The following is a 14582-nucleotide window of genomic DNA, read 5'->3' on the forward strand; positions in this document are numbered from 1 at the left end:
TATGCTGGGGTACGTTGTTGAACGCTGAGTCTGTGAAAATGTTTTGAGCGTGTTCAAAGTTTTCGGACGTACCCAACGTGTGCTTCATAAGTTATGCAGACGTTACATATAAGTTACGTTACGTTAGACATACCTGAATACCTATGTGAATACGTACATGACTACGTTAGAGGTAGGTTACGTTAGACATACGTGAATACTGAATACCTACGTGAATACAGTACGTGAATACGTTAGAGGTACATTAGATATAGGCTACATCGGCTGACGGTGAACCCTACAGCCAACTTATTGATAACGAGTGGATAACCTATTCGTAATCTATGTTAAGCTTATGACTGACGATGGAGTAACTTAATAAACGTGTTTCTACAGTACAGCTAGCGTTCAGCTAGCGTTTTGGGAGCTTATTGGGGTTTGAAAATAGTATATAGGGTCCCTGTGAGTAGCTCATCCTCACTTCTTCACAGCACGTCTTGATAAATACATCAAACCAGCATCAACCCATCATCAGAGAGCATGGAGGATACTGAGAGGCCTCGACAAGAGTACATTCTAGCCGTTCTCCAGCATCAGCATGACGTGAATCAAGTGGCACTTTTCCAGCTCCGTTGGCCAGACGCTCTGATACGTTTTGTATAAGTAAGTGATACGCTATCAATAGGTTTGACATGCGTATAGTAATTTGTTATGTATACGTCAGCTACAACACCGCTGTGGAAAGGTTGGACGTATTTGGACTCTGACCAATTTTGAGCTACTTTTCGTATACGCCGGCATACTGGTCCGGGATGTCATTATTGGATTTGGGAAGTTCAACCAGGCCATTGTTACAGAGGATAGCATTTTTTAAACAGTTAGCCCTTATCCTAAAAGCCTTTACTCTTGTATTATTAAAAGTAAAACCATATCTGAAAAAAACTCAGAACTATTTAAGCAAAGGATCCAAAAGGGTTATCTTAGAACCAAATAACAGTCTGATTATTTTTTCTTAACCTAGCCTACTCATAATTCAAGGACTCATTTATATACAACAATGCTGCTTCTTTGTTCATTAACTGTTGATAATGTTGACTTCTTTCCCGGGACATTCACCTCAGTCTTTTAGCACCATATCATTTATGTAACCATCATATGCATATTTAAGACCTCTCATTTTAAAATGATTCAGCTGAAAACATTAACATGGAGCTACCATTGACCAATCTGCTAGCTACAGCAATAATACTCATTCTAGCCGGTATTAACGAAAAAAGGATGATGTTCACAATAGAAATGTAGTTTGTAATCCGAATGTTACAAATGATCTAGATCAGTGATCCCCAACCACCGGTCCGCGAACCGGTACTGGTCCGTGGGTCATTTGGTACCGGGCGGCACAGAAAGATTGAGTAAAAAAATATTTTATTTAGAAAAATCACTGGATACATTCGTCTGTGCGTCTGTGTCTCTTGACACATGCCAAGATCATAGGTCAAGACACACATCTCAGTCACGTGATACTTTACTTCAAAAATTAAGCCCACAAGCAACAATGAGTGGAAAATAAACATCTTTAAAGAGGTTTTTTGGAGAGGGGAAAAGACCCAATGAGGAGGCATTTAAAAGACAATATCAGGAGTCCTTCTTAAATATCGCTACAGGTGATTCTCATGCGCCGCTCTGCATAATACACAGGCTCGCAAAAGAGGCAACGAAGCCCTCAAAACTGCTTCGCCAGCACCGGGCGTTAAAAGACAAGCCCTTGGAGTTTTTTGAAAGAAAAAAACATGAACAAGAAGGACATACACAATTACTGATGGCCACCACATCAACAAATGCGAGTGCACTGAGAGCATCATACTTAGTGACTAACTGTATTACTAAGAGAAGAAACCTTTTACCATTGGTGAAGAATTTATACCCCTATATTGGACCAGCTCGTTGCAGAGACACAAGCTCAGGGCTCCCACTAATTCAGCGTAATGGTGAGTTTTTTAATGCACTTTATATTAGTTTTTTTTTGTCGGTCGTATAATTTTATTTCGTCAAATTTATCCCCCCCCCACACTTTGAAGGCCGGTCCATGAAGATATAGTCTAACATGAAACCGGTCCGTGCCACTAAAAAGGTTGGGGACCGCTGATCTAGATGACATCATTTTTTAATTAAGTGCATTGAAACATAACTTGAAAAAAGGATAATCGTTCTTGTGTAACAGTATTTGGAATTTGAGTTTCGATCAATCCAAACTCAAAAATGAAAAGTTTGAGACACACAAAACCATCTGGCCTGCTTAATTCACTGGCTCCTGCAGTTAACAGTGGCAGCAGTGCTGAGTAAATGTGACTGCATGATCAATGAGCGATCAATGTGAAATTGAGCAGTGTGTGACTCGCACGGCAGGCTGTGTGGTGATGATGTGCTAACAAGGACTACAATGTGATAATTAGCTGGTAAACATGCAGTTACAAAACAGAATGAAATACAAAGCTACTAAATACCCTGTTGCTATAGTAAAGGTCTCAATATGCTTCAAACAAAGTACACATTGCATTGCATGACAGGATTGAAACCCCCTTTCGGACAGCAGAACCGGGAGGGTTACTCGATCCAGAATGAATGCAGCAATTGGCCAGGGGTTTGGAGATGTGAAAGTATGCAGGGTTTGAAAGCTTTAAAAAAGCAAATGTCTAAAAGTGTCTCTATGCTGTAAATAAAAGACTACAAAGACACTTAGAGAGCCTACGAAATTATATTTTGTCAGTATTATTGGACTTGGTATATGCATTTCTATTGTGAAATCTGCAATATATATATTTTTGTTATTGATGAATTCTTAATAAATCACGATCATAACAGCATAAAAAAGACGTCTGCTAACAACAAACGGTCGCTGCGGAAACATCCACTTCGGTATTCTTCGGGCGATGACGTCACAAGTAGAACACAGCTGAAGTCAGCCGCCAGTGTTTGTATACATTGAAGTGTCCAGCAACGACTGCTGTCAATTATTATGATAAAGAATGGACAGCAATAGTTCGCCAATAATAATTGGGAAGCGATGTGTTGTATGGGGATGTGGGGCTGTCTCCAAATCTAGCTTTCTGTGGCCAAAAGATGATACAATGTCGCGTTTATGGACAAGACAAGTTCCTTGAATGACTTTCAAGACTTTGCTGGAGCAGGAAAACCGGGGTCGATGAAACCAACGATTTGTGGGCAGTATTTTGAGAGATCGTGTTTCGAACAATCAACTATACTCGCAAGGAAATGGGACACAAAAAGAAGTTTCAACTGAACGCAGATGCTGTGCATACAATACTGCCAAGAACCCAGCCACCACGCCGATTATAACACATCCGCCGATGCAGAGTCATCCACCAAAGAGACTGCGAAATGCATTCGCCAAAAGGGAGAGAGCGAAGGTAAGCCGTGCTACTTGTTGTTTAATTTATGTATTGTTACAAGCATAAACCATAATCGGTCTAGGCCTACTGTAACAAGTTTACCCCAGGCCCTAGCCGATATCTGTGTGTTATTGTTTGAAGTTAATTAATAACTTTAGCTAATTACACTTCATTAAGTATAGATTCAATGTTTAACAGGCTTCCAGATTTTATTCTGTGGTTTGAGTAAAAGCTTGAGTCTATTTAACTTTTAACTATCACCCTATTATTACATAGGTATTGGAAACATTGTTCAATGACAGAACTGAGGATACATGCATGATCAGCGACCATCTATTGGACATCCACACTGAGGAGGAAGCTTTGTGTACACCAGTAAGTATACAGACTGTACAATTTCAAGCTGGTTTGAAAGATTTATTAGTAAAGTTGTGTTCTGTACATTTCAGACATGTCAGAATGAAATTTCTGTACAGACCCCCTCCACGGATACACCACAAGTCCATGCGGGCGCGACCACGTGTCAGGTGAGGACTGCAAGTTCAAATCCATGTTGATTGTTCCAACTAATATATTGATATGTAAGATACACACACACATACATACATATATATATATATATATGAGAGATCAGAGATATAGATAGAGACAGAGAGAGATGAGAGAGAGACAGAGAGAGAGAGATAGAGACAGAAGAGATCAGAGAGAGAGAGAGAAGAGAGAGAAGACAGAGAGAGAGACAGAGAGAGAGAGAGACAGAGAGAGAGAGAGAAGAGAGAGAGAGAGAGAGAGAGACAGAGAGAGAGACAGAGGAGAGAGAGAGAGAGAGAGAGAGACAGAGAGAGAGACAGAGAGAGAGAGAGAGAGAGAGACAGAGAGAGAGAGAGAGAGAGAGAGAGAGAGAGAGAGAGAGAGAGGAGACAGAGAGAGAGAGAGAGAGACAGAGAGAGGAGAGAGAGAGAGAGAGAGAGAGAGAGAGAGAGAGAGAGAGAGAGAGAGAGAGAGACACAGAGAGAGAGACAGATGAGAGAGAGAGAGAGAGAGAGAGAGAGAGAGAGAGAGAGAGAGACGGCAGGCGAGAGAGAGAGAGAGAAGAGAGAGAGAGACATACAGAGATACAGATATATAGAGACAGAGAGTACAGTAGAGAGACAGAGAGAGAGCAGAGATGAGAGAGAGAGATGACAGCTGAGATCGAGAGAGCGAGAGAGAGAGACATCAGCGAGAGAGAGACAGAGAGAGAGAGAGAGAGACACAGATAGAGGAGAGATAGAAGAGAACAGAGAGACACAGAGAGAGACAGAGAGAGAGAGACAGACGACAGCGAGAGAGAGACAGAGAGATAGATAGAGAGACAGAGCGACAGACGAGAGTAGACAGAGATAGATAACAGGAGAGACAGATAGATATAATAAATACAGAGATAAGATATATTAGAGAGATAACGATATTTATACTTATAATCTATAAGAATATATAGACATAGTATATATATATATACAATATATATATATAATATATATATATATATATATATATAACATATATATATATATAATATATATATACATACACACAGTATATCTCAAAAGTGAGTACACCCTTTAGATTTTTGCAAATATTCTGTTATATCCTTTCAGGGGATAACATTATCCTACTGAAACTTTGATATAACTTAAAGTAGTCAGTGTGCTGCTTGAATAACAGTATAGATTTATTGTCCTTTGAAAATTACTCAGTACACAGCTGTTAATGTCTAAACAGCTGGCAACAAAAGTGAGTACACCCCATAGTGAACATGTCCTAATTGTGCCCAATGATGTTGTTTTCCCGCCCTGGTGTCATGTGACTCGTTAGTGTTACAAGGATTCAGGTGTAAATGATAAGCAGGGCTGTTAAATTTGGTGTTTTGGGCACAATTCTCTCTGAATGCTGGACAACATGGCACCTCATGGCAAGGAACTCTCTGAGCGGCTGAAAAAAAGGATTATTGCGCTTCACAAAGATGGCCTTGGCTATAAGAAGATTGCCAACACCATGAAAATGAGTTGCAGCACAGTGGCTAAGATCATACAGCGGTTTTCCAGGACAGGTTCCACTCGGAACAGGCCTCGCCAGGGTCGACCAAAGAAGTTCAGTCCACGTGCTCAGCGTCATATCCAGAGGTTGGTTTCCAAACATAGACGTGCGAGTGCTTCCAGCATTGCTGCAGAGGTTGCAGAAGTGGGATGTCAGCCTGTCAGTGCCCAGACCATACGCCGCACACTGCATCAAATCGGTTTGTATGGCCGTCGCCCCAGACAGAAGCCCCTTCTGAAACCGATGCATAAGAAAGCCCGCAAACAGTTTGCTGAAGACAATGAATCCAAGAACATGAGTTACTGGAACCATGTCCTGTGGTCTGATGAGACCAAATAAACCTGTTTGGGTCAGATGGTGTCCGGCGTGTGTGGCGGCACCCTGGTGAGGAGTACCAAGACAAATGTGTTTTGCCTACAGTCAAGCATGGTGGTGGCAGCATCATGGTCTGGGGCTGCATGAGTGCTGCCGGCACTGGGGAGCTGCATTTCATTGAGGGACACATGAATTCCAATATATACTGTGACATCCTGCAGCAGAGCATGATCCCCTCTCTTCGGAAACTGGGCCGTAGGGCAGTTTTCCAACATGATAATGACCCTAAACACACCTCCAAGATGACAACGGCCTTGCTGAAGAAGCTGAAGGTTAAGGTGATGGACTGGCCAAGTATGTCTCCAGACCTAAACCCAATTGAGCACATGTGGGGCATCCTCAAGAGGAAGGTGGAGGAGTGCAAGGTGTCCAACATCCGTGCGCTCCGTGATGTCGTCGTGGAGGAGTGGAAGAAGATTCCAGAAGCAACCTGTGCAGCTCTGGTGAATTCCATGCCCAGGAGGGTTAAAGCAGTGCTAGATAACAATGGTGGTCACACAAAATATTGACACTTTGGGCACAATTTAGACATGTTCACTATGGGGTGTACTCACTTTTGTTGCCAGCTGTTTAGACATTAACAGCTGTGTACTGAGTAATTTTCAAAGGACAATAAATCTATACTGTTATTCAAGCAGCACACTGACTACTTTAAGTTATATCAAAGTTTCAGTAGGATAATGTTATCCCCTGAAAGGATATAACAGAATATTTGCAAAAATCTAAAGGGTGTACTCACTTTTGAGATATACTGTATATATATATATGCACGCACACACATACATACATACATACATACATACATATATATATATATATACATATATATATATATACATATATATATATATATATATACATATATATATATATATATATATACATATATATATACATATACATATATATATATACATATATATATATATATATACATATATATATATATATACATATATATATATATATACATATATATATATATATATAATGTGTGTATAATCAGTCTTGATCCAGAGGTTTTAGCCAGTTATAGACTGATATCTAACCTTCCCTTTCTCACTAAGATCCTTGAGAAAGCAGTTGCAAAACAGTTGTGTGATTTTGCAACTTTAAGGTTTTTCAATCTGGATTTAGAGTTCATCATAGCACAGAGACGGCACTGGTGAAAGTGACCAATGACCTTCTATTGGCATCAGACAAAGGACTTGTCTCTGTTCTTGTCTTGTTAGACCTCAATGCTGCATTTGACACCGTTGAACAGGACATTCTACTACAGAGACTGGAACATTTCATTGTCATAAAAGGAACCGTACTAACCTGGTTTAAGTCCTATTTATCGGAGTGATCTCAGTTTGTACGTGTTAATGATGAATCCTCCATGACAGCTAACGTCAGTCATGAAGTACGTCTAGGTTCTCTACTTGGACGTATTCTATTCACTTTATTATGCTTCCTTTAGGCAATATTATAAGGAACCACTTCATATACTTTCATTGCTATGCGGATGATACCCAATTATATCTATCAATCAAGCCAGATGAAACCAATCAATTAGCTAAACTTCAAGCATGTCTTAAGAACATAAAAACGTGCAACCTTTTGATGACAGACAAAACTGAAGATAATATACTTGGCCCCAAATGCATCCGAAACGCCTTCTCTAATGACTTAGTAACTCTGGATGGCATTAACTTGGCCTCCAGCACCACCGTAGAGAATCTCGGCATTATCTGCATATGTCATAAAACTCCCACATAAAACAAATTTATTTCACCTGCGTAATATTGCACAAATAAGGAACATCCTGTCTCAACGATGCATAAAATCTAGTCCAGTTACTTTTAGGCAGTATTTCTGCCAGGTTGTCAGGTTGTCCCAAAAATACATAACACAATCCTGTCCAGCCGGCGTGCTATGTTGGCATCTAATTTCTCAGCCTGCCTGCTTTTCATAATTAACTGTTATGAATATGTTATGTGGCTTACCCGGTGTATAAACACTCCATTGAGTAGGCTGTACTACTGTAATGCTCTCCTATCTTGTCTACTCAAAACAGTTATAAATCAGCTTCAGCTTATTCAGAACTCTACAGCCCGAATGCTGACCAGGACCAGAAAGAAAGAACACATAACACTTATTTTAAAGTGCTTATATTGGATGCTTATCAGATTTTGTACAGATTTTGAATTTGTTTTACTTGTTTTTAAAGCCCTTCATGGTCTTGCACTAGTATATATGTCACACATGCTTACAGTGTATGAGCTGATGCGGCCCCTCAGGTCCAGAGTGCAGGACTAAAAGCTTTGGAGAGGCAGCTTTTATTTTTCTTCCTGGGGATCTGAGAACTGCTGGAAGTGATGCAATCTTTAAATGTAATCTTAAAACCAACCTATTGAGCCAGGCCTTTGCTTAAGAATTGTTTTACATTACAATATTTTATTTACTTATAGTATTCAAGTTGCAAAATTATATACTATCCTATTGTTATTTTAAGAGATAACAGTGTAATAATTTGTATTTCATGTTGTTCTACTAATATGACTGTTTGTTATAGCTTTAATTTAATTGTATCATTTTATTGTTTTGCATGCATTGGTCTCAAAAGGTCAAATTGTTAAAACGTTGAATTGTTTTTTTCTTCTCAGTTGTTTTCACTTCTTTCTTATTTTCTGCTTGTCAGTCATCTACTAGCACTTTAGACTGCAATAACTTTTATGAAAGGTCTATGCAAATAATATTTGATTGATTGATCTGAGTGAGGCAATTAGAGGAGATGGGGAATTATCTGAAATTATTTGAGTATGTGTGTAGATGCGCTGCTTTTCAAGTTACCATGAAAATGGCATTGCTTTGATGCACCTAGCTGTAGATATCTTACCCTCGCATAGAAACATTGTATTATTATTTCGGAGAGTAAAAGGCACTGTGGAGTTGGGGTGTATCATGAGTGTCTAAATGTTGAGTACTCAAATTGGTGAAGGAGCATTTTAGATCAAGAAGGGTTTTAAAAAGAGACAATACTGACTCCTCTGAATTCCTCTCTTGCTACAGCTTGCTATGTCCTCAGTTTCTCTCTGTCTATGACTGTATTTTGCTTTCTCCGTCCTTTGTACCCTTTCCTTTTTTTTCTGTCAGCTCTGCTTATTTCTGCTTGGTCTGTGTATACCATTAACAGCTCTTATCCTAAAGATTAGAATTTCATATATCTTGTATGAAGATGACTTCTAGGGGTTGAAAGGTAAGTCTGCTGAAGCTTTTGTCACACCCATGATCACAGGTAGGTGTGACCACCCACTGCATCATTAATAAAATGTTGAATAAAACATCACAAAGTAAATGATAATCAGGCCATACTTGTCTGTATGCTAAATAATTTGTTTTCTTTTCTATTTTGAACAGCAGCTGAGCTTGTTTCCAGTTTAAACATCTTCGATCATATGGATCATATTTGTTATCCTGCTGTCATATTATTTAAACACAAAATTTCAGATTTGTCAGCATTTTGTTTCTAAACAATAACATCCATGTGCACCTAAGTGGATGCGCACAATAACTTATTCTGTAGATATAATTAAGTTATCATTTAAAAAATAATAATTCCAAAGAAAATGGACGTGTGCCGCGAAAGAGTCAATTGCATGAGTCTCACGGTCAGAGTTTGCAGCCCTGTCAAAAATGGGGCTTGAATCTTTGAAACTTTAAAAAGGCTACTAAATTATTATTAACTGATCTGTTGGGGACCAGTTGGAATAGCAACAGGCACATATCCTCTTCTACAAGTATGTGGTCTAACAGCATGCCAGTATAACAAAAGAGCAGCAGTAATACAATAGAGCAGCTAATTCGAGCAGCTGTCCAACAGAGACATGTACTGAAAATGGAAAAATTGAATGTGCAAAATATTGGAATAATATTGCTGTTCCTTAATTTTTTGCTTGAGAACAATGCTTTTCGGTCTTCACAGCTGAAATATGTTGCTCTCACACATAACACTGTTCTCTATTACAGAGCAGTTGAGAAATAAATAATTATTGGGAGATATGAAATTCCAATAAGAGGAGAATTAATGTCTCTAAATTTGATTGCAGGCCAGAGTTTTGGAAGCAAGAAATCTCCTCACATGATGAGGTGATAACATTCACATTCATTATTTCATTTTTTTGTAATGAAGTTGTAAAAACTGTCCTCATTTCACTTTCAAGAAGTTGTTTTTTTCTCATGCTTCCACAGCTATTTGCAATATGATTTCCATTGCACTGTGAGAGTCTTTGGGGTTATTGATTTAGCTGAGTGAAGGACAACACTTTGTCCCAAGACAGATGAAGGCTAATCTAAAATGTCATTTGATTTAGGTCTGTGATAAAAAAACATTCTGAGTACTCTGTTATCTATGGTTTATCATTATTTCATCCTTATTTATGAAGGTTGATGGGATAACATCTTGCTGGGTACGACATTGTCTGCTTGAGCTGTGGGGATAGAGTTGGAAGAATTTTAATTATTTTGAAGGGTACGTTGCTGGATTGGGTAACTAACTGGTGTTATATAAACTGTACTGTAGAAAGATAAAGAATGGCTAAGTGGATGTAGGTCTTCATAACCTACCAAGTCTTCAAGCACTAGTATTTTGGGCTTTGATAAGTCAGTTCACCAAAATTACAGAAGTAACTGAGAAAATAACTTTTCTAATCATTTGGGTGAAAAAACCCTTTAAGTATGACTTATATGTTATTAATTAATAGTATAATGGTATGATACATAACATATATTTATTTATTTATCACTCTCACAAGAATATGTGTTTAAATCAGCATCTACAATGTAATGGTTAAACACAAATACCAGTAAATCATTCTGTATGGATCTGTAAAAGATTGTGAGCGATTCTTACAGTAGCTATTATCAAAAGCGGCTTTATACTGTATTAAAAGTTTCTCCTTCAGTTCATTATATCCCTGCAGCCATCTGAAGGCAGGACATACAGCTGGTAAAATACGTATTGAACACTGCAACTTTTTATTTTTTAGTTTTCACCAGATGTCGGCAACAACCCATGCAATCCACATATCCAAAGAAACCCAAACAAATAAGTTCAAAAATTAAGTTATGTGTAATAAAATGGAATGACATAGGGAAAAAGTATTGAACACGCTTACTGAAATGTTCTTTCTCTGAAACCAATTGAGAGTTTCTTTGGCTGTATGTTTGGGATCATTGTCTTGCTGAGATGTCCACCCTCGTTTCATCTTCATCATCCTGGTAGATGGCAGCAGATTTTTATCAAGAATGTCTCGGTACATTTTTCCATTCATCCTTCCTTCAATTATATGAAGTTTGCCAGTGCCGTATAATGAACAACAGCCCCACACCAGGATGTTCCCACCTCCAAACTTCACTGTTGGTATGGTGTGTTTGGGGTGATGTGCAGTGCCATTTGACCTCCAAACATGGTGTGTATTATGGTATTCAAAGAATTTAATTTTGGTCTCATCCGACCACACTGTATTCTCCCAGTATTTCACAGGCTTGTCTAAATGTTGTGCAGCAAACTTTAAACGAGCTTCAACATGCTTTTTCTTCAGCAATGGAGCCTTGCGTGGTGAGGCCATGGTGGTTGAGTGCATTACTTATTGTTTTCTTTGAAACAATTGTACCAGCGGATTCCAGGTCTTTCTGAAGCTCTCCACAAGTGCTGCTTGGGTCTTGGACAACTCTTCTGATAATAATTGTCACTCCTTTGTCAGAAATCTTGCGAGGAGCACCTGGTCGTGGCTGGTTTATGGTGAAATTATGTTATCTCTACTTCCGGGTTATGGCCCCAAAAGTGCTCACTGGAACATTCAGAAGTTTAGAAATGCCATCAGTATGTTGTGATAAGGTTGCAAAGGTCTTGAGTGAGCTCTTTGCTTTTACCCATCATGATATGTTTCTTATGTGACACCTTGGTAAGGAGAGACCTTTTTATAGGCCATCAGTTGGGACTGAACCAGCTGATATTAATTTGCACTGACAAGAGGCAGGATTGCTTTCTAATTACTGATAGGTTTCTTGGCTTTCCATGACTTTCCATGTGTTCAATACTTTTTCCCTGTGTCATTCCATTTTATTACACATAACTTAATTTCTGAACTTATTTGTTTTGGTTTCATTGCATCGGTTGTTACCGACATCTGGTGAACATTTCATGTCAATAGCAAGTTTAGAAATATATTTACTAAGACAAATGGTGACGTGTTCAATACTTAATTTACCCGCTGTATATATTGATAAATCTGCAGCCTCTCATTGGAGTGCAGTGCCATTACACACAGCCGTTCATTGTGTTTACATCACATGCAAATGACACCAGGCTGCTACAAAGTAACCACAGACCCCTCAGACTATCAGTCTGGTTTGTTTTAACTTCGTATTCTGCTGTCTATAAGAGAGGGATAAGATTACAGCGATTCATCAATCCTCTGTGTCATAGCCTCTTTTCCAACTTCATTTTTAGGAAGTGTTGTTTCATGTTTTATTCTTGAAATGCATGATGATGCAAATACTAGTGTCATATTTTAAAATATGATGTGACCATTTATAGCATAAGATACAAAATTATGATTGAAATAAAGTCAGATTGTCATCATGCTTCACTCTGATTGGCCTGGCTGTTTCAGAGCGATGAGACCAGTGATTTGATTGGCTGACATTGTATATATTAATCACATTACCCTTTATATTCCACTTCATTCAGCCCTTTTGCACTTCATGCTGCTGCACATACATGAACCAAAATAGCAGGTGAACCTTTTGATTCAAAGCCATTGTGATAACCCCTCCACTCCACCAGGGGTCTCTGTGTCCTGTGCTTGCTGGCTCTTTGTTTGTATTGCAGGATTTAGATCGTCAGCTTGATGATCCACACCTGGGCCCAATGTGGTTTAGGATATAAAGCTCACCACCTTACCTTAGCCAAGCTTTTGGTTCAGCTTGTTTTATGACTATATGTGTCATTTTATACTGTTTCCTTGTATCTCCTATTTGTATTTATTTTCTTCACTTTTACATTTTAGCATCATTTATGTATTCATATTTCTCATCGGTAGTGATGGCGAGATGAAGCTTCATGAAGCATTGAAGCTTTCCATCCAATTGGTTTGCTCATGGGCCGAAGCTTCATGGTGCTTCATTTGCTCTACTGCGCCATCAAGTGGACAATTAATGTAAAACCGGCGAAGTGCAAGGCTGCAGTGGATTTAAAGTATCCTCGCCCTAAAAATTCTTTGACGCACACATATAAAACTGAATATAATGTTCTATTTAAAAATAAAGATTGATGTTATTACGTGTTATTGAGAAGAGAGTGCCTGGAAAAAAATGTGGGCTTTTTACACTTAAATGATAGTGCAGTTTAAGATTGGACAGAGAGAAGGGGAATGACATGCAGCAAATAGCAGCAGGTCTGTTTCAAACCCCGGGCTGCTGCGGCAAGCATTTGAATGTGGGTCGCCTACTCTGCGAGCTACGCCACCAGGGATATGTAATGTTCACGTTGGATGTACATTATATTTTCAACAGATTTAGATTTGGTATCTTTACTTGCTCACAAGGAAGATGATGCTGGCGTGCATAACAATTGTTTCGCTAGTTGGCTGGCTCCCTAATGATCCAATACAAACGCAATACCAACAACTCAACAGCAACAATGCATACTACGACAACAACAACCCACAAATTTGCGGTTATATAAAGTGTTGATTATGAGGGGGCTCAATTGCAGTTCGCTCCTCCTTATATTTGGATTTGCACGCCAAACCCTATTCCTGAATCAGTCACTAGGTACGGCAGGTTCGCGAGGCTTCGAACATCATCATAAACGTCGTCAACACAAGCCTTGATACGCGCTTCACAAAAATCTTCCGCGATTACTCGACACACGCTTCGAAGCCTCGACACGGAAGGACACATCACTACTCATCGGTTTTGTTATTTTGTCAGATACTTTGAACTGCGTCTACCTGTATGAAATGTTAAATACTAATAAACGTTGATTGATTGACTGCAAAAGGCTTCTAATGAATGATCTACTCGTAATGATCAATTCTAGAATTAATAATGTTAATTAACCTCCATCATATCTAACATATCAGAGGTTAAAATGTTTTTTATAAAAAAAGTCAATAATATAATGATCTCACCCTGTTAGAGGATGTTTTTAGGTATGTAAGGATTGTTAATGATATGGTGACATACTGTAACAGTAATCTTACTTTAGTATCTTGAGGGGAATAGAAGTGTCCTTGATGGCAACAATGACTCCACCGTGGTCCAGGTACAGGATGTGATGCTCCTCCTCGAAAACCTTAAAAGTAGTAACATAAACAGTTTGGAAATAACAATAATAATTCAATAATTTATTTAGGTCAGCCCAAGTCATGAAAGACTAAACATTTTAGAGGTCTTCTTGAAGAGCTAATAACCAAACTGGTAGTAATACTTTGTCATACTTTGGTGTACAGTTTATACAACTTGAAAAATATAAAATTGGATTTTTTTTATGTCCCGAGATTGTCTAACTTTCATAAGAGGAGAGGGGAAATGTAGAGAAGGTTAGAATGGAGCAGCAAAGAGGAAGTGTAGAGGGAAAATGAAGAGGCAAGGAAGGACAGGATGTACCTGTCTCCACGTCTTCGCGCAGTCTGAAGTGATGTACATCTCTTCCTTATACTCTACTAGCTTGGAGCCAAGGTTACCTGA

General features: G+C 38.8%; 1 protein-coding gene across 5 annotated transcripts in view; it reads right to left on the reverse strand.

Annotated features, from left to right (window-relative positions):
* The window catches only part of sorcs2 (sortilin-related VPS10 domain containing receptor 2), a 309446-nt gene that overhangs the window by 37419 nt on the left and 257445 nt on the right, over positions 1 to 14582 (reverse strand). For all 5 annotated transcript variants that reach the window (XM_029454505.1, XM_029454504.1, XM_029454501.1 and 2 more), the window contains 2 exons: positions 14502 to 14578; positions 14096 to 14187 (listed from right to left, as the gene is read on the reverse strand). In XM_029454505.1, coding sequence (XP_029310365.1) covers positions 14096 to 14187; positions 14502 to 14578 — 169 coding nt within the window. The remainder of the gene's footprint in view (positions 1 to 14095; positions 14188 to 14501; positions 14579 to 14582) is intronic.

Source organism: Cottoperca gobio, chromosome 18 (assembly GCF_900634415.1).
Source record: "Cottoperca gobio chromosome 18, fCotGob3.1, whole genome shotgun sequence".
NCBI lineage: Eukaryota > Metazoa > Chordata > Actinopteri > Perciformes > Bovichtidae > Cottoperca > Cottoperca gobio.